Source organism: Canis aureus, chromosome 23 (genome assembly GCF_053574225.1).
Source record: "Canis aureus isolate CA01 chromosome 23, VMU_Caureus_v.1.0, whole genome shotgun sequence".
NCBI classification, from domain to species: domain Eukaryota; kingdom Metazoa; phylum Chordata; class Mammalia; order Carnivora; family Canidae; genus Canis; species Canis aureus.
In genome coordinates, this window is record NC_135633.1 from 45,832,948 (window position 1) to 45,854,060 (window position 21,113).

The window sequence follows — 21,113 nt, forward strand, 5'->3', positions numbered from 1 at the left end:
AAATATATTCCTTTTCTAACCTAGGATACCAAACTAGGGAAATTCAATATTTTAAGAAATCTTTCTATTTTAGAAGACGCTGAATCAAAATTGCAAAGGCCCTTCTAATAATAAATGTGACTCTCATATAATATATAACTCAATTTTCAGACATTGGGCTAAACCAAGCTATTCTATTTGGAGATGAAGCCAGTTCCTTTTGAAGTTCCCCCCAAATTCAACACACTGCAACAAATTAAGCTACTTAAAGAAAAAGGTTCCCTGCTGCATAAAAGGTGATTCTTTCCCCCATCATTAATGAGGATTGTTACAGCAAAGAGTAATTCACACTGAGTGTGCATGAGTTTCATTCTTCATTATGAACTACACTGAACTAAAATTCAAAATGCTATGACTCACTTGGTTATTACTGAACACTTTATTAAGAGGAAAATATAAGATAAATTCAAAGAATCACATTTTCAGAGTTGGAGATGAATTTCCAAGTTATATACTTCCTATCAAAAATAAACCACCTTTATTAGAAATAAATTCTTACATGCTCTTTTTAGAATGATGAATTTAAAATGCTAAACACTTGATATCTTTTAAGAGAACTTAAGAAGAGCAGCCTTTAAAAGCTACAAATGTGACCAAGTCATGTCAGAACTGGCTCAAACAATCCCATTTCCATCTAAAGTTATTTCATGCTACTGCATGAATCAATATTAAACATCTTGGAGTCACTAAAAACTGGTATATTGGCAAAGGTACATAGCAATCACAAAATATGAAAATGGTGAATGCCCATTTCCCATACACCTTTTTCTTTTAAGAATGACTAGAAGTGAGGATGTTCTTTCTAGGTAAATAGAAATAGTTTCATAAGAGCTAAGAGAAAGCTACAAAGAACGCCAGCAAAATGTGATGGATCCATAGCCATGATTCTCTTTAAAGAAAAACTAGATTTTGTGAAGCCTAATATCACCTCCAAACATTTCATTAGCCTACCAAATTGACAGAGTCTTTAAAAAAAAGAAGCCAAAGTCAATAGTTCTTTTGTTTCTTACTCAGTAAACCAAAACAACCCCTCCCCCCGCCAAAAAAAAAAACCTCCCTAGCTGTTATTTTAACCAGGCTTGAGTTTAATCAAACGTGTCTCAAGCAACATCTTTTTTTCATCTTATCTTTTTTTTTTTTTTTTAACTTTTATTTATTTATGATAGTCACAGAGAGAGAGAGAGGCAGAGACATAGGCAGAGGGAGAAGCAGGCTCCATGCACTGGGAGCCCGATGTGGGATTCGATCCTGGGTCTCCAGGATCGCGCCCTGGGCCAAAGGCAGGCGCCAAACCGCTGCGCCACCCAGGGATCCCTCTTTTTTTCATCTTAAAGACATAACTTACCACGTTTGAAGTTAGGAAGTAATAATTATTGTGTGTGTGTGTGTATGTGTATATATATATATATATATATTTAAAGCTCGGTTTGGATGACATCTGACCCTGAAGTGAAAGAGTTAACATTCAACTAAGCAGATCTGTGCTTCTGATCCATTACATTTCTCACAAGCTGCCCTACAATGAGCTGAGCAAGTATCAACTGTAATTTGATCCGAGTTTATGGAAAAAAATAACTGCAGATACTCAACATGCACATTTAATAAAAATCGGTTTCAAGAGAAACATGTCCAATAAACACAATTTAAGGCATATTTAACTGTTCGATTAACTTCAAATCTGCAATTCCTTTGCTTTCTTCACGCTCTCAAATAAAATAGTGGGGGGGAAAAGCAGCAGCCCTACTGCAGGGAAAAGAGGCTTGAAAAACAACTTTGATTGGCACTTGGCCTGACCCACAGAGGAAGAAAAACAGTTTTTGGACAAAGAGCGCAAATATTTGAGCTTGCTTACTTACATGCTTTCTTTCTACTTTTAATATATAAAGAACAATTCCAATAGAACTGTATTTAGAGAAATTGACTAAAAACGGTACCGTATTCATCTCAGTCTTTCAGTCCCGATGCATTTGCACAGCTCAGCAATTTTAATTCATTGGTACTGGACAAACAGGGGCATCTCAACGACTGCTTCCACTTAATGAAATGTAAAAATCGAGTTTGGGGGGGAAAAAAACTGATCATAGCATTACCAAGCGGAGGCTGTTCAAGTCTGATGAAAAAGCTTTTCTCTGTCTAAAGCGACCTCTTTTCCTTCCCCTCCCCCACCCCTTAACGGAGTGATTAAGCCAAGTAAGCTAAAGAATCCTGGAGTAAACTTTCCATCCGTCAGTCTGGGAAGCAGTACGCTGACTGCACCTCTGATTTCTCTGGATCTACACGGGCGGGGGAGGGGGAGCACTAAGGAGTGATACCCCTCGACCACCTCAAGTCTCCAGGACCCCGAGCCCCAGCAGCACGTAAGGTCCATCAGCATTTCCCACGGGCATAAAGTTCAAGCTGCTTCCCCAGCTCCTTCCAAGACTGCACTACAGACACAGGACTGCCGTCAGAGGAAGGCAAACGGGCGTTCAGGGCGAGCGCAGGGAAGCCAGAGGCGACCGAATGACGCCCCCCCGCCCCCGCCGAGGGTTGGCCGCCTCCGAGACGGAGCCAGGCTCCTGCAGATCCGAGCAGCGCAGGCTGTTCGGGCTGCACACCGACCTCCATCCGCGGCTCCGGGAGGAGGATCGCGCCGGTGCCGGCCGCCCGCCCGCCCTCCCTCCGCGCGGAGGCCAGGCCGGGGGTGGCAGGGCGCGGAGGGGAGCCCAGAAACAGACTCCTGGCTGCAAAAAAGAAATGCGGAAAAAAAAAATCCCCAAGCCCTCGGGACCAGCATCTGTCCCCGCGGAGACAGGAAGGCAGCAGTGCCCACCTCCACCCCCGCCCACGCCCCCTTTCCCGGTGTCGCGTGGGCAGGGCGCCCGGGGTCCCCTCCAGCCTCGCCCCGCGCGCGCCCGGGGGCCGAGCCGCCCGAGCCCCGCCGGCCGGCAGCGCCGCTGCGGGCTGCACCCCCGGCCGAGCGCGTACCTTCCGCAGCACTTTCCGGCAGTTGGTACAGAGCAGGTAGTTGGCGGCGGCCGACGGGCTGCCGCCGCCCCGGTGCATGGTGGCTGCGGGCGCCGAGGGCCGAGGCGGACGGCGGGGCCGGGCCCGGGGCCGGGGCCGGGGCCGGGGCCGGGGCCGGGCTCACTGCGGCCGCCCGCGCCGCTGCGGGTCCGGACGGTCCCCCTGCCGCCCGCCGCGCTTCAGCCTCCGCCTCCCCCGGGCGGGATGGCGGGCTGCGGGAGGCGACGGCCGGAGCGTGCGCGGCGCTGCCCGAGGCGACCACCGCGGCGGCGGCTGCTCCTCACCGGCCCGTTGTTCCTCCCGCCCCCATCCTCAGACCCCCGCCCCCGCCAGCCTAGGCCGAGCAGCCGCCACCGCTGCCGCCGCCGCCTCCGCCGCCGCCGCAGCGCCTCAGTGCGGCCCCGCCCCCGCCTCCCCGCCACCTTCACCACCTCCACGCTCCGGGACCGCCCCCTCCCGCCGGCGGACAGCCCCGGCCACGCCCCCGCGCCGCCCGCCCGCAGCCAATGAGCAGCCAGAGCCCGCGGGGAGCGGCGCCGGCCAATCACAGAGGCCGAGGACGCCTCGAATCTCCGGGCAAGTTAAGTTTGTCTCCGAGGCTCGGCACTGGAGAGAGATGGCGGGTTAGTTAGGGAGTCGGGTGGAAGGGATTACAGTTGGTGCGGCCCCGCCAATGGGACGGAGAGGGTGTGTCGTATGCAAATATCCCCGGAAGCCCCGCCCCGCCCCGGAGGCAAGCCACGCCCCCTTCCCTAGGTCCCTGCAAAAAAATGGTAAGGAGAGTGAGAGAAAAAGCTGGGCGCTAGAGCCTGGCTAGAGAGTCTAAAACTGAGCTAAATATTTCCTGGTTTCTTGAGAAGGGTTGCGGACGTTCACACTGTCAGGGCAGTGATTAAGCTTCCTCGCGGCCAGAATCTTAGCTTAGCTGTACAGAAGACTGCAATCACGTAGCCCTTGGCACCCAGGGATCTCAAAGAACTTTATGCATCGTTTATCTTGAGCCTTGTTTTGCAAAAGACCAGTTACCTGAGACACGGGCGGGAGGCAGGGGTAGATGTTGGGAGATACATTTACACCATTAATCGAGTTGGGGGGGGGGACACGAAACCTCTCTAGTGTAGCGGTTTCCTCCGCCATCTGAAGCACCTTCTCGCAGTCCTTTCAGCAAGTAAAGTTCCTTTATTTGTCCAGCAGGAGATGGCCACAGAGACAGGTTGATCCTCCCACCCCATGGTCCTTTCTGAGGCAGTTGATCCGAAGCATGGATAGCTCAGAGGCTGGCTCGGGAAGGAGGGTTCAGAGAACAATTCGTCTGTAAACTATGGGGCTGGACTTGCCTCCTTCAAAGCTAAAAATGGTGAGTCAGGATTTTGGCGTGCACGCTCTAGGGAGAGAGGGCACATGGACGTGGGGGAAGCTCCGGCTGGCAGAGTGTGGGGCGCAGGAGAGGGCAGGTCTCCCGAGGAAGCCAGCAGCGCGCGTGCGGGTCCAGTGCGGGTCCCGACGCGAGACACCCGGAACGGAAACCTGCTCCCCGGTGAGAACAAAGGCGGGCGCCGAGCAGGAGCCTGATTGGTGCCGGGTCCCCCCGGTGTCCTCCCGGCCGCGGAGATAACTGGCTTGGCCCTCGGGCGCGGAGCTCGTGCTCGCGGGAGCCCCACATCCCCACCGGCCTTGGCGGTGACCGCACAGGACTGTGCGTTATGACATCACCTGTTTTCGATCTTTAGGACACCATCTGTATTCTCAGCTTCTCCTTTCATACAGGTCTCTAGCGGACCGGAGTTTCTGAAGGCCTGCAGTCCGCAGAATGAATCTGGAGAGAATGTAAAAGAACGGTTTCGCTGGTTTGCATTTCTTTCTTTTCTTTTTAATTAAAACACACACACACACACACACACACACACACACACACCTCCCCGGTTTCCTTAGGGATTCAGTGTGGCGTTGTAATGCAAAATCAGGAAGGTACACTTGGAGGAGCTAGCAAGTTTAGCATATCAAAGCTATTAGACCAAATTGTGTGGTTAAAACTGTCAATCTCATTTTTCAACAGCTGCCTCCTCTGTCCCTTTTAGAGACCAACACACATAAACCCAGTCTACACAAGGAACAAAGGAAGTGGAAATCTGCCAGTGTCAGGTTTAAATAAATTAAAATTGACTGGAAAACCCCTGAAGGGTCTGAGCTATGTGGTTGGGTAAATGTGTTGATCCATTTAGCCAGAGATAGCTAAAGGTCACTTGATGCTGTTGTAGACATATATAGCCTAGAATAGTAGTGTGGGGAAAGTGCTTAACAGAAACTGTAAAAAGCGAGAAAATTAGGTAAGGAGAGAAATCACCACCTGCTCTTCAATGTAGACAACCAAGAAATCCAGGGAGAAAGTTAACAAGGCACAGTTTTCCTAAGAACTGAAACACATATGTGTCCCCATTTAGTGGTAAATTTCTTGGGCTATATTCCTGGCTGGTTCTCTCTTGTAAAGCAGATTTTATGTGAATACATTTTAAAGGATAGGAGATATTGAAGGATGGAGTGAATTTTTGTGCAGAGATTGAATTTTCTCAAATAGTGTTTTAGAGTCAGACTGTTTTCTATCATATTCTTCATATAACCTTTCCTCTTAGTAGTTAAAATCCTTTCACAGTGAAGTTCTTTAAGCTCTTCAGTAACTAAATTCCCCAGAAAGGATGGCCAAGATAGTGTAATCTCTACCATTACCCCCTCTGACAAAGATTGCTAAATGGAGATTTTAGAGGAATAGCTTCACTGATATATGGTCAGATACATGTATGTGACCAAAGGATGGATCTCTCCACCAGACTCCTCCAGACTTCTATTGTTTGTCCAGAGGGCCATTTATTTTTTTGACATTTGACTATGTACTGCATTGTGACATTCTTATATTGAACCCTTATATATGTGTCTATATTTTCAACCCTGAAATCTTCAAGCCAATAACTCATTTTCAGCACACAACCACCACCCTTTTTTCTGGTCCTCACAACCTTCACTCCTATCATCCTTGTTCTCTGCTCTCCTGAGTACTCTAACATTCACCTTCTGGATCCTGGCCTCCCTTCCTTTTCTACTCATCCTGGATATCATAAAGAGAATGTGACCTAAGAGAGTAAGTGACTTGTGAATCCTGCATCACACTCAAGACAGAAGAAAACAAAAAGCCGTTCTTTTGATTTCACACAGGACAGGGAGAAATTCCCTCCCTTTTGTTGTCTAGTATGTATAAAACAAGAAAGAACTTCAGAAAAGTAAGATATGGGTGAAAGTTACAATCAACATTGAGAATTACTTTTTAACTTATTACAAAATTAGGATGATACTTTATTAACTGTTTTACAGTGTTTTTTAAATAATTTTCGCTTGTTTTGAAATATTCTTTTAAAATGTGATTTTTCCCTCCACATAGTGCATAAAATCATATGGCTCAGATGTTCCATAACTGATTTAGCCATTACTCCATTATTGAACATGGAGACTGTTTCCAGTTTTTCATGGTTATAAATAATGCTGTGATAAGCTTCCTCATACATAAGTTTCTGGCAGCACCTCTGATTCCTAGATATGGAATTTCTAACTGAAAGGATGTGAATATGTTTTAAGGCTCTTGTTACAATTTGCTAAAATATTTTGTGGAAAGGCTTAACCAATTTGTACTCATCCCACAGTGAATGAGAACACAGGGGAGAGAATCGTTTGGAAAGCACAAATCTGAACTGTCATTCTCCTACATCAAGCCCATAAATAGTCCACTCACCTCTGCCTCCAATGCTTTCCTCTCCCTTCTGCCTGGTGATTTTCATCTCCTGTTGAAAGATCTCCTGGTGGAGTCAAGCACTTGTCATAGTTGTCTATGGTGTCACCCTCTTATCTCTTCTTTAGCGTCAATCTCAGTATTGAAATGATTGGCTTAAATTCTCCTTTCTCATTAGACTGTGAACACCTTGAGGGTGGTGATGAACTTACATTTGCTTTGGATTCTTAATTCCTAGCTGAACCAGAAGAGAAGTGCTTTAAAAATCTTGGGGGGAAAAAAGTTTTCACTCTTACTTTCCTAAATACACCATGCATTCTTCCAGGGCATCTTTTGAATCTTGAATAACAGTGATAACATCTTATAAAAGGGCCCCAGTAAATATTTATGAATTGAGCGGTTCCCAAAACCTTTGCTGCAGAGCAGATCGGCTGGATTCTTGTCCTTATCTGTCACCAATTATTTCTCTCACATTGAACATAATGGTTATTATGGCTATTGCTACAAACTCATGGTGTAGAGAGGATTGGGGGCAACTTTTCCTGTTCAGTAATTTTGAAAGAAGGTACCCTGTTAATAACATGCTGTGACTTTTGGACTTGAAATTGTTTACTTCTCTAGATATTCTACTGACCTAAGGACTGGGCCCCTTTAGAGTTCCTAAATAAGGATTCAGTTGGAAAAAATCAGTTACTAAAGATGTTTTTTTAAACTCCATTTCTTGAGACAATAGGTCATTTTCTAACATTTTGCCTTCTCAGACTTCTTTCTCCTTCTCCCTGGGGGGACCCAAAGCATTTGGATAGCAGAAAGTGCTGCATTATTTACAAATTTGTGAATACTGTAATTTGTTTCATGCACAAAGGAATTTGCACTTCACACAATTGTAAATTGATTGCTCCCTTTGAGCTGTTAATTAGATTCCTGCTATTTTTTTTCCAAGGCCCCAAACCAATACTACTCCAAAGGAGAAATTAAGAGGATCTGATCCAAAAGGACTACTGCTTTAGTGCCCATTTCCATCCCACACCCTGAGTCACCCACTCCCACCAAGAAAATTCTTACCAAAGCTCATTTTTCAAAGAACAAATATTCCACCAAGATCCAAATTTCTCTCGGCTATCTCTTGTAATTTCCCATTTCAGAGGTCCCTGCATTTAACCCCATACAAAACAGACTTGCAGGGAGAGGCCTACAGATGTGGGGTTCTTGTTGGTTGTTTGGCCTACACAATGTCAGCCAGCACAGTGCTTTAAAAAAAAAAAAAAAAAAAAAAACTGAATCACTTTAAAATTTTTATAAGTTGGGAGATTTTACACCCCAAATCCAGATTTCCAGTTTATCTTGAAAAATTGTCAGATCACAGAAAAATTGTCACACCGACCTCATATTGCTTCATGACAACCTTTTGCTGGAGCCCAGTACCTGCTCTCTGGCTCTGGACAAGTACTCTCTACGGCGGTCTTTGTCACTCCCTAGGGGTTACTTTTGCCACTTTCTTTACATTCTCTTCTTGCCATCTGGAGGGATTTGCCACCTCTATAAACTTTCTAAATCATTGGGCTGCTGATTGTCATTCTTTATCACAGAATATGAATCAAAAATAAATTTGCCATCTCTAAGGGACAGCAAAAGTTGATGACAGGCATCAGATGCACGGAATATCATGATAGTTACATGCCCTGACACACACACACCCTCATCTCCACCAAGAAAATTCTTACCAAAGCTCATTTTCCAAAGAACAAATATTCCACTAAGATCCAAATGTGTCTGTGTGTATGTGTGTGTGTACAATGGCATTACACAAGGCTGAGGATAGTTGTCTAAGGGTGGAGAGGCCTGCAATGTCCTTTATGCTGCTAACCCCGCTTCTTAATTGAATTGGCCCACATACCCATTCTAATTGAAACTTTGGGGACTATAGGGAATGTGACAATAATAGAAGGACATTGAGGATGTCTTCTTTGATGGGCATTATCATGTACAGACTAAGAGCCCTAGCCCTGGAGTCAGGCTTGGATTTGAGTACTGACTTTGCCCCTTACTACACATATGACCTTGGGCAAGTTGCTTAATTTCTCTACACTTCTGTTTCTTGTGTCTAAAATGGAGTAATAATGTTGCATATCTTAGCCGGTGAATGTAAAGATTGAGTGAAATAATGCACACTAGAATATTTGTAAGGCCATAAAAAATGTTTGCTGCTAGCTCCACAATACGAAGGATGTCATGCTTTCAGCAAACTATGACCTTGCTCTATTCACTTAACCAATCTATGTATAAATTTTTGCTCTGAAAATGAGGATACTAATATTAGCTTAGTCACAGAGTTGTTTTGAAGATTAAATGAGCTATATGTAAGACACTTTCAAACAATGCCTAGCATGTAAGAAATGCTATATATGTGTTTACTATTATTATATACTGTGGTCAGGGGATTTTTTAATTTGATTGATTGATTGATTGATTTTGGTAGAGATCATTAATTATTGGGTTACTTCTGAAAAGTAAGATAATGTGGGTTAAAATGGCAATGGACAGAAAGTCAGGAGACCTGAAGTTTAGTTCAGTACTACTGTGAACCATGTGATATGGTAGGGCCTCATCTGTTAAATGTGGAGTGGTGATTAAGTAGGGCCAAGGCCAAATCCATGTTTTAGGAAGACTGAAGCTTATATAATGAGTTTTAAAGAAAAGAATATAAAATTATAGATGCAAATTAGTTGTGAAATGAACACTGACTTAAAATCAGTAACAAAATCACAACAAATTTTAAAAGGGTAAAAATACCATAAACATCACAAAATCCAAATAAATGTTTATTAATTAACTATCTGATACTACCCTTTATTGCATTTTTCCTACATTTTTTGGCTCATTTCCTCTTCATATGACAATTATTTTTGCAATATTATCTTCTCTAGAGAGAATAGAAAGATAGTTTTATCTTTTCCCTACCATACATTTCCAGTGCTAAATGCCTTAAGACATATATGCATCATGAAACAGCCTCTAGTCCTACATCTTTGTGACATGATGCCAGTAAATGGGCCTAATGGGCAGTGGAACTGTCTAGAATCCGTCCTTACACTGGAACAACTCAAAGGAGCAACCACACACTGAAATGGCTGTGATCCACATATGTATGGATATAATTCAGTAAACCCAGGCCAATGGTTTCTCCATCTCAACTACTCCTTAGCCAGATCAACAAAAATACCCACAGCTTTCCCAGTTCCTTTAGCATGAGGGGGAGTTTTAAGGAGGTATGTTGGGCTGCAGAGCCAATAATGATTAAAATAGCTTACTTTTGATATTTAGTTAAAAATATGGACATGTGAACACATTACTTGGACCTCTTCCAGGGCCAATGCTAACAATGAACCCTGAGGCTTAAACTTCATTATATTTGTGGTTAATCCACGTTGAAGTAGAGAGTTGCAAAGACTTTTCCATACTCTAAAATTCCGTGGGTCTGTTTTGTCTTAGTACTTCCATGAGAATCTAGTGCAAGCAGGATATAAGAGAAGTGGGAGAATTTCTTCAAGTAGGCAGGAGAAAATACAAGTAGTTTTCTCAAAATTGTCAGAGTTGTGTTGGGTTTTCCTTTGTTCACTCAGGGATTATTTCTCCTTGTTAGCCTATTTGTCTATTTGGTATGCCAAATTCATTGTCCCAAATTCTCAATATCCTTCTGTTAGAGATGAGGAAACTCAGAGAAATATGTTCCACATTTCAAGAAAGATTGTTGTGAAATAGGTTGTCTAGGTGTTAAAAAGCAACATGGAAATAAAATAGAAAAAATCCACATGACAGTAAGGAAGTTTGGGAGTAGGATCTAACTGATGGGAGTACAGAAGAGTTATTTGTAGACTCAGAAGTCTTCAATGCAGTTGTAGTTTATTGTGAGGGATTTGCAGGAGTCAACATTCAACTTTCAGACTCTCTGAATGTGACTATGGTACATGAAGACTGAGCATTTTCAGGGATGAATCTTATTCATTGGAGTAATTAAAATACTTAGAAACTAAGAGGTGCTCAGAAAAGCTTGTTAGATGAAATGATCAGATGTATTAGAGTCTAGAAAACAACTAGAAAGCAAGAGAACATGTTATTTTTACCAAGAAAAGCTCTCAAGTTATCCTAAATTGTAAAAAAGCTTTTATGCAGGGGTGCCCGGGTGGCTCAGAGATAAGCGTCCAGCTTTTGGTTTTGGCTCAGGTCATGACATCAGAGTCCTGGGACTGAGCCCCACACTGGGCTCCACACTCAATGGGGAGTCTGCTGGAGATTCTCTCTCTCCCTCTGCCCCTTCCTCCTCTCATGCATGCATGTGTGTATGCACACACACACTCTCTCTCTCTCAAATAAGTAAACCTTTAAAAAAATATTTCTGTGCAAAGGGAAAATTTGCCTCATTAGCAAGAAGAAACTTTCAACATTGGTGTGAATGGTAACAACAAAGACAGCAATTTCAAAGATAAAATGTTAGCTTGAGCTAACTATTTCTACATGAACTGCAAGTTTGAAATCACAACAACAATTTGTGAGGTTCTAGAAGGCTACAAGTTTGGATAGTATGCTTTGAAATATATAGTGATTAGATATTCCCTTATTCACTTATTTATGTATGGGACCTTTACCATGTAGTAAGTCCTGGTAATAAAAATAACAAAAGACCTGCTTAAAATCTAACAGTGAGACTGAGGTATCATCTCTGCATTGGTATAGAAAATAGAATACGGAGAGTAGTAAAAAGGATTATTAGCAAAGAGCTCAGAAAGACCTTCTGAGAATTTATGCCTGTAATTGGATGTTTTTTGTGGTAGAGGCATATGATACAGAATCCTTGCTGTGTCTCAGTGCAATTTATAATGTCAACAGGAAGTCAGGACTAACCCTTATAAATTTTAGAGAACAATGCAGAAGAGTATATGATGAAATCACCTTTGAATTCCACATTCATTACTTAGTTCATTCTTGTATCCATTCACTCAGCATGTTTGTGAAGTACCTACCACCTACCAGGAACTTGGCTAGTCGTGGAAATAAGTGATGAATAGTAAGTCAGGGTCTTACAGAACTTACAGCCTAGCTCAGAAGATGGACTTTAAAGAAGTAATGTAAGTAAATACTCACTATGTAGTGAGTATTTTTGTAGGGAAAACACAGGAAGAGAATATACAGCAGGAGACTCTAACCTGGCTTAGGCTTCCCCAGGGAAGTGAAATGTACACCCAAGCAGTGGGCTGTCCCCTAGTTTCTGACAGTGACTTCCATGTGTTCCATCCAGTAGGTCCTTTCCATTTGCAATTCTCAATGCTTTGAATAGAGTTCATCTTCCAGTTATGAAAATCCTAGGCATCCTGGCTTTTTACATTACAACAGATAAACGTTTACACTGGAGCAATCCCTCCTTTCTTTTTGAAGAGGTGTTATCCTTATTGAAAATTCACCAGAATTTGAACCTCCTTTTCCTGATTAAAGACCATCACTAAACATCATTATTTCACACATAACAATTCCCACTTAGTCCACCATTCTGCTGACTTCCACTTGCATAATGTGCAAATTCTACATATGCCCCACTTCTAATATGTACATCTATATCATCTCACTTAAGACTCTATAGTTTTTGAAGATAATCCTCATATCTCTTATCTATATTCTGCAATCCCCACAACACCCATGGTAATGATATTATAATCAAAATAGTGATAGTAATAGAAACCATTACTACCACTTATTGAGTGCTTACTATGTGCCAGTCATTTTGCAATAACTGATGCCTAAATTATCTTATCTAAATATTTATTGATTATAAGTAATACTATAAACATGATCTTGCCTAAATATTTACAAAACCCCTATGGAGTGGTTATTATTATATCCAAATAGGGACTAGCAGTTTTGTCAAAGTCACACAGTTATTATAAGACAGCTGTGATTTGAATTCATATTTGCTTGATGCCAGGGTTTATAGTCTTAGGCAACCCTGCCTTGGCATTATATAATCAGTCATTATTGTAAATGTTCTTTGAACTAATTCTCTATATTAGGTTACCAAACGGTGAGGTCAGCTGAGTTAGATCTTCTAACATTCACCAAATGTAGTTTGGGCATCTGTATTAATTGGATCCTAATAAAATAAATGCCATGGGAGCTGGCAGAGACGTATGTGTTTTCCCTATTCTAATATTTGTTTAAAGATTTTATTTATTTATTCATGAGAGACAGAGAGAGAGGCAGAGACATAGGCAGAGGGAGATGCAGACTTCCTGCAGGGAGCCCGTTGTGGGACTCCATCCCAGGACCCCGGGATCACGACCTGAGCCAAAGGCAGACGTTCAACCCCTGAGCCACCGGTGCCCCTCCCTATTCTAATATTTTATTGCCCACTGGCATGTTACTCTAAAATATAATAATTGAGTGGTTCTAGAATATGAAAAATACTGTTGGCACCCTAAGTTGAAATTCCTCATGTTTTGATATATAAGTCTGAAGATTCCTAGGCATTTGGTCAGTTGTGGCATTAGAGTGCTGGATGTAGGTAGTGGCGTTAAAGGTGATAAATTGAGGGAAAGAGGAGAGGAAAGAAGGCGGTGCTGCCACTCTCAGGTGCCTTGTCACAAATAGTCCGGGTCTATTGTGATTAGTTGAGATTAGCTCCTTTCAGAAGGAAGATGAATAAACTGGTTTCCACATAATCTGCCAGCAAACTAGAGATATTCATCTCACCCTGTCCCATCCAAATCCTCCTCTAAGGAAATCTTTCTGCTTGTGGCCTTTTTCCAAATAGTCATGCTCTATGCTATGTCTGCCCCTTGTTCTCCGATGAGTGGACCAAAAGGTAGACACTTGATTTGAAGACAGCCATTCTGTAACCCAGCCAGCCATCTGTGACTAGCTTAAAATGATAATTGGGGCCAATCAGATGCCTCTCTTGGGGATTTGGCAATGGGAAGCTAAGACACTCAGCCAGTTGGCAGCAAAGTCGGATTGTGGGAGGATGCCGTGAACCATATGCAGGCTCAAACTTTGAAGGATCAGAACAGATAAAGAGTGAAGGTTGAGGGAGCCAGAGTAACGCAAAGAAAGAAAGAAAATGAAGGCACTAAAACACTAGTACTTAGAGATGCCTCCAGTCCTGGTGTGTTTCCGGTCCAGCCCTTGCTGCCTGTTCTTGTAAGAATTCCCTTCCCCCGTGTCATCTCCTTCCCGCTGCGAACTTTGGGAAGTAACTTGAGTGTACCTCTGTTTCTTTCAACCAAACAAGACTCACTGAGACAGTCTTCCTTCATTTCCATGTCAAGCATATGCAAATGTGAAATATTACTTTTAGTTCTCATTAGTAAATAGATGTGAAAGTTAGACATTCCCAAAGAAAGTACTAGAACTCACTGGGCCAGAAAACCCCATTTTAGTTTTTGCACATAAAAAATTCTTACAGCCTGCATTTCATTCAGAAAGACTGCTTTGCATAAACCTCAAACTTTTTAGAAACTTTTTGCGCTCTTGGTTGGAGAGTAGAGATCAGTCATCTTTTACCCAAACTGCTTCTCCCCTTCACGTTCAATGCCAAAGTGATTCTCATGTGTCTATGTGAAGAAAACTTTGCAAAAGGGATTCTGCCCTTCCCATTCTTTATCCTTCATTCAGACTTTAATGCCTGCTGGCCCCATGTAATGACAGTCTTAGGGTTTTTGAACCAAAAAGATTATTTAAAAAGTAAAAAGAAACAGAAGTCAAAGTTCAATTTCCTCCAAAGTTTCCCAGGACGAAGTAGCCAAGAAAAAGATAAAGTGAATGAGGGTGGCTTTGTGTCGGTTTGCAGGTTAAAGGTCACTGCGGTGGTCTTCATGGGGCATAAAGGAGACCAGGCATATACTAGGAGGTCATTTTGTTTTGGAAATATAAATACATATAAATTTTTTAAAATTTTTATTTATTTGGGAGTGAGAGAGTGAGCATGAGTGCAGGGGAGGGGCTCACATGAGGCTCGATCCCAGGACCCCGGGATCATAAACTAAGCCAAAGGCTGATGGTTAAGGGACTGAGCTACCCAGGTATCCCCACATATAAGTGTTTTAATTTGCTTCAACTTGCCAGATGTGGAAGGTGCCTAAATGCCTGACCTGTTTCTGTAGAGCCCATCACTAGCCTTCAGAGATCTGGGCTTTTCTTGGTTTTCATTCCTGTGCCTCATATGCCTTGTCTGTGCAGGAGTCCCTGCTTCTTTTCCTTCCTAAAATCAGTCTTAATCTTTCTCCTTTCTCCTCCCTCTTCTCTCTTTCTCTCCTTTACATTGGGCTCATTCTCAGCTTAGCAACCCTTGACCCTTTCTCTATCTCCTAGGTAAATAGTTCTCAGGCTATGTTAAGCCCTTGGAAAATGAAGGAGGTACTTCACCTTTTCAATGAGGATCATCTTTGCAGGTGTGCCTTGCCACAACTTTGGAAACTTTGCGGATGGGGAACCAAAGGAAATGGGGCTTCTCTCTGGGCAATACTGGAAGGCTTTGGTTATGTTGGACTTGCTGGAGATGAGACAACTCTACTGTTATTCTGGACAAACAAGACCTGTCACTCTGCATTTTCTATTTCTCCAAGAAAGCATGAACATCCAGAGATGCACATGTCTATTGGGACCTAGAATGCTGAGGAATGGAAACACATGGAAACATTCACATATTATACAAAGATGATTTTAGCTGTGACCTGGAATATATTGTCTAAGAGCTCTGTAAGAGTGAAATTGAAAATATTTTTCTTTTATTACAATGTTGTGTAATCTAGTCACTTCAAAAATTCTTCAAATTTCATTTTTAGTACTTAGCTTTATAGCGTATTTTGAGGATTAAGTGAAAGAATATATGTAAAGTGCATAGAACAATGACCCTCCGATTATGAGTGCTCAGAAAATGTTAGCTATCATTATTTTTAAAAAGTTCCATACAACAATCATACTCCTTCCCAAGAGGCATTGTAATTTACTTGAATTTTAATACTCTGGTTTCCTGTTATCATTTACCACTGCTTGTTTTGATTTAAAAGGGCCTTGAGTACTTGATAACATGCAAGGTTTATCATTAAGCATCTTTTTTTTTTTATCATTAAGCATCTCTATTGCACTTGTGTTTGCAAAGAACGTTTTTGTTTTCTATTTGCCTATCCAATCCACATTCCAAGATAGAGAACTCCATGTCAGAGATAATGTCGAATAATGAAGAAACTAAGTGCTTGGAGAAATGAGATGACGGCAATGTATTCCTCATTCTAATCTCTAGGTGAAGAAAGATGATCTTCTCTGGAACGTGGGCTTGTACGTGTATATAGGCGAGTGTATGCACACACACATACATACGTATATCCCTTTATGTGTCTTGTGCTGAATAAATTCTTTTTTCTAAGCTAGAGATAGCCAGTCATCATTATTATTTAAAGTTTTAACTGAAAAATTGCAGTTTGGCAGCTCATATTATTTACATTGAAGAGCTGGAAATCTCAGAGCACCTCAAAATATTTTAAGAGTTTTGCCTACTAACACGTAGCTGAGGATCTTCAGCTTTAGTCTGCAGGAGGCAACTACCTTTTGCATTGTGAACAAAATCATGAAAGATAATATGACTGGTGTATTCTATATGACTCAAGCAAGAGCCTAGCTATATTAACGGGTCTGGTTTTTTAAAATATAGATCTGGGCTGAGAGGGTCCTCTGGGTGGTGTAATGGGCAAGATATATAAAGCATGGACCAAGCCATTGGTTCTGTCATCTTTGCCTTTTACAATTGCCCTCTGTGTATAGAAGCCCACTTGGGAATCTGCCTTGGTCACCAGGCAAAATGCCTTATTTATTTCCTGGTTGTTTACAAGGACCCGGGATACAGGATATATATATTGTTGTCTATCAAAGCATTCACTGGAACAAGAGATAAGCAAATCATCTGCCAAAAATACTGTGGCTTGCAAATTATGGGTGCATGTAAGAAAGGCCACTGTATTACCAAGTCATAGGTAAGTGATTGAGCAAATGATGCAACTCATTGAGGTTGATTTCACTTTCCTCAAATGTCATGAACATATTTTGCTTTCTCACTGTCATTCTTAGCCCATTGTGCAGTGACATCTCAGGTAAAAAAGGGCTGAAGCAAAGTCTGATAATGCCAAGAGGACTGTCTCCTATTTCCCAAATAACTAAGGAATATACTTAGCCAGGCAAGGGTAAGGTTCTAGATGTGGAGGTTAACAAAAATGGGTAAGATTTTTCTAGGTAGAAAAAGCAGAGAAGGGAAGGCAGATATGTCGGTATGTTGGTGCCATAGTTTCTGGAGCACCCTGGTGCCACCCAAAGTAGCTTCAGAATGAAGACCAGATGTCTGTCCCCCTAAACAGGACAAGAAGCTAAGGTGAATGGAGGCTCTAGCCGCAACCTGCCAGCACCACCTCAACTCTGTTGTCTTTGTCTTTTGCCTTCTGGAATGCAGCAACATCATCCTATCCCTATTCTAAGTGACATCAGGTGAATCGCCCAGAGCCCCTGGATCCCAGCGACACATTAGCTACACTGACTGTGTCACACTGTTTCTGGGGCTCCGGAAACAACTTGAACAAGATTACAGGATTTCAAAGCCTTTTAATGTCTCCTGCCTTTTGCCCTGTCACTTATCTGAGCTACTTCCAGGTTTTCATTTTCAGGCTCCTATCCCTTGAATTAATCTGTCTCTTCTCCATATTGTCAGCCACATCCCCTGCTCTGTTCTCACTACAGCAAACTGCTAAACCCGAGGATCTTTGCTCTGTTGTTCACATTTTCCTCAAAAGTCACCCAAAGTATCCTGGAAGCAAAATAGAAGTGCTTAAAAACATTTTGCAGTGAAAAACCAAGGGATGACCTCCCTAATATGGCCTATTTACTGCTCTAGTTCTTGCTCTTGCCAGGCGAAGTTATGGGTGGGATTTTGCCCAGACGCACATGGCTATTCTGTGTTTAGTGCTGCCCATAATGCTGACTGTTGTCTAAGTATATGAAGGCAGGTGTCTTTGAGGTATGGTAATGGAGGCCTTGGTGACATTTACTTGGCTAAAAACTGGCAGGTTACCTCTGTTCCTGCCCACGAATAGAATCTCAACCCCAGTCATATCCATCCAAAAGAAAAGATCATTTTGCCCATTAGACTAGAACCTGCATGAGGGTACATGTCTCTGTCTGGCCTCTATTCAATCACGGATCCTAGGAGGAAGGAACAGAGCCTGTCCCATCATAGGAGCTCGGTAACTCTGATAATACAAATTCCTACCGGATGAAATTATATTCAAGCAGTATAGTCCAACAAATAGCACAATATCAAATGGGTACAGCAGCCTAGGTTTTGATATTAAAATACCCAGAGAAAATGGTCATTGCATCCATCATGGGGCTTTGAATGAACGTTAGCTTCTGACGGCTATAAATGTATCTCAGAGCACAGGGTTAGGAACAGAGGGGAAATACAATACATCTTAAGGAGTATCTCAAAATGAAGGTGATAAAAAGAAAACTTATTTTTTAAATTATAGAAATGTGAAATTGATAGAGTTCCCTGTTTATCTGAAACACTAAGTGTTTTCTTAGGATTTTAAAGCTGTTGTTCTAAAAAATGGCGGAGGGGACTTAGATGAGCTAAAATTCCTTCCTCATCTAAAAAGTTAGGGAACTATGATTATAAATCATCAAAAATTATAAAAAATAAATAAAATGGAGGACTTTCTCCCTCTTTTTGGAATGGACCTAGCCCTAGAACAAAGGATCTTAACCTAAAATCTATGGTTGTACAGCCTTGTGTCTTTGAATTCTCTAAAACTGCACGAAAACTTTGTAAATGTGCATTTTCCCCCTGGGACAAGGACCCATAGTTTTCATCAAGTTCCCAGGGAGCTTTGAGACACCAAAAGCCTTATAAGCCACTGGATTTAGATAACATTTTAGATCGCCTCCCTATAAGGCTCCCAGAACACTTTGTAGCCTCAGGCATTATGCTAACCATTTTGTATGTATTACCTAATTTAACCCTAACTTCAAGATGCTGCTGCTTTTCTGAGAAGAAGTGAACGTTTTGAGAGTCTTACAGCCAACAAGTGGTGAAGCTGGGTTACCAGCCCAGGCTGAACCAGAATGCCTGCTTTTGTTTATCACACTGATCTACCTTCGCTTTCAGTAGACAGCACATTTGCCAAAACCCAGAGCCTTTCCAGCCTCAGCCATCATTTGCCCTTTAAATCATCTTTTATATTTATATAGTAACTGCTTTCTAAGCATCTGCAAGCTTCACCCCATGCATGCAGCATTCCTCTGTGGAACCTTCTAAAGTCTTCTAAAACACAGAAGCCACCCTCTTCAGACCGCTCACCTCAGTTTTTTTTCCATTGTGCCACTAGGCTGCAGTAAACATAATTTCATCTTAATTGTCTCCTCTAGACTCAAGTCTGGCCACATGGCACAAATGGACAACCCATACATTTGGAGAGTCTCCAAGAAATCCATCCCAAGCACTGAATGGTACTGGCACTGTTCCAGAATTTTACTAACTTTCCACAAATTGTGATTCCAGACACGTTCATACCTTGGTCCCCAGGATAATGGAAGCCACAAAAGAGACAAATTAAAATGTCAGCCCAGCCGGGTCCACAATGTGGGCAATTACAATGCAACCACTCACCTCTTAGATCACCTGAGTGTAGCACATCTGTGCTTCCTATAAAAGGGATAACAAAATAATCCAGAGCAGTTTCCTAGATGTTCCTTGACTCTGTGTAAGTGCAGTGTGTGTCTTCATAGCACCTGAGATTTCAATATGCAACAGGAAAGATTTTAAAAATCAGGTGAAAAGCAGAGAACAGAATTCTGGTAAGCTTTGTAACCCAACTACCACTGGCATCATTCGGGACCTGACTAACTTGACGTATAGGATCGAGGCTGGAGAGACAAGCAAGATAGAGTGTTGGTATTCTCTGCCCGAGAGAGGAGTATCACCCATACCTCGTCACTTACGGCGGATTCTGAAGGACAAGTATGCCATGTCACTGCAGACGGAGAAGAATGTACACAGCAAAGGTGACATCTGAGAGGCAGTACACCTTGAGGGATCACGGTAGAAATTCTAAACGTCAACCCAAGACCATCGTCGGAAGTCTGGGTGACATAAGGAATTAAATGGTGTGGGAATCGAGATACTGCTTTTCTCCTCACTTTCTCCTTTTTTATTCTTTATAGATCCAGCTCCTATCAGGAGTTGCTCACCTCATCTGAAAACATCTGTTGTTTTCCATGCTCTGAAGGCGGTGACCACTGTTTCCACGATGTGACGTCCATGAGTATCTGCTAGGTTTGCAGCTGAGGGCTCCAAGCCAGCGGATAGGGTCACTTCCTCTGCGGGCCAAGGAAACACTGAGATTACTTCAGCAAAAAGTAATTTTTCTGCCCCTCTGTATCATCACTCAGGCAGCCGGTTGAGTTAAAAAAGAAAACTGATATGTTGTGAAGAAGCTTGATGAAACTTTCGCTTGATCTTTTTATATCTGGATGCAGTAATATGGAGTTAGGTTATTTCCTCACATGCTTGTCACCTGCTTTGCAATTGCTTTCTTACTTATTTGCCTGCTCCATGAGATTGTAAGCTTCATGAGGACAGTTTTTCTCATTGTTATATCCTCAATACAATAAATTTTTTTTTTGAAGAACGAATAAAGAAGGTCAATGTACAAAAGTCCTCTGGTTGAGTGAATTCTTACTAGGTTAGTAAAATGTGGGTTGAATGGCTTGGGAGCTTTGGTGTTTTGTTTGTTTGTTTGTTTTTTTAAGATTTTATTTATTCATGAGAGACACAAAGAGAGAGGAGAGACACAGGCAGAGGGAGAAGCAGGTTCCCTGTGGGGAGCCTGATGCAGGACTCGATCCCAGGATCCTGGGATCATGCCCTGAGCCAAAGGCAGACACTCAACCACCGAGCCATCCAGGCGCCTCTGCTTGGGAGTTTTTAATAACCAGTGGTTGTCAACCAAATTAAATTACGTGCAAAAAATGGACAATTGAATGCAGTTGCACATTTTATTGTAGGAGCACTGGGCGCTGATGTTTGAGAAACACTGGCCTGGGTACTTGGGATACAATGGTGAAGACATAGGATGACCAACACCCCGGCTCTCACAGGGAGCACACTGGAGCGAGGGAGGCAGATGGCACACGGTTGTGCCAGGGCTAACTGACTGCAGTAAGTGCTAGAAAGTTCCCACATGGTCGGAACCAGCAGTGTGTG

General features: G+C 42.5%; 1 protein-coding gene and 2 long non-coding RNA genes across 3 annotated transcripts in view; 1 reads left to right on the forward strand and 2 right to left on the reverse strand.

Annotated features, from left to right (window-relative positions):
• The window catches only part of SESN3 (sestrin 3), a 71,631-nt gene extending 68,490 nt beyond the window's left edge, over positions 1–3,141 (reverse strand). The window contains exon 1 of the mRNA XM_077867513.1: positions 3,007–3,141. Coding sequence (XP_077723639.1) covers positions 3,007–3,084 — 78 coding nt within the window. The 5' untranslated portion in view covers positions 3,085–3,141. The remainder of the gene's footprint in view (positions 1–3,006) is intronic.
• A 376-nt stretch (positions 3,142–3,517) lies between these two features.
• On the forward strand, positions 3,518–20,564 carry LOC144295089 (uncharacterized). The gene is made up of 3 exons (XR_013362488.1): positions 3,518–3,668; positions 4,240–4,892; positions 20,072–20,564. It is a non-coding gene; the product is annotated as an uncharacterized LOC144295089 (long non-coding RNA).
• Positions 4,205–8,137, reverse strand: LOC144295090 (uncharacterized). The gene is made up of 3 exons (XR_013362489.1): positions 7,886–8,137; positions 6,824–7,058; positions 4,205–4,861 (listed from the first exon to the last, which is right to left on the reverse strand). It is a non-coding gene; the product is annotated as an uncharacterized LOC144295090 (long non-coding RNA).
• Positions 20,565–21,113: the final 549 nt, after the last annotated feature.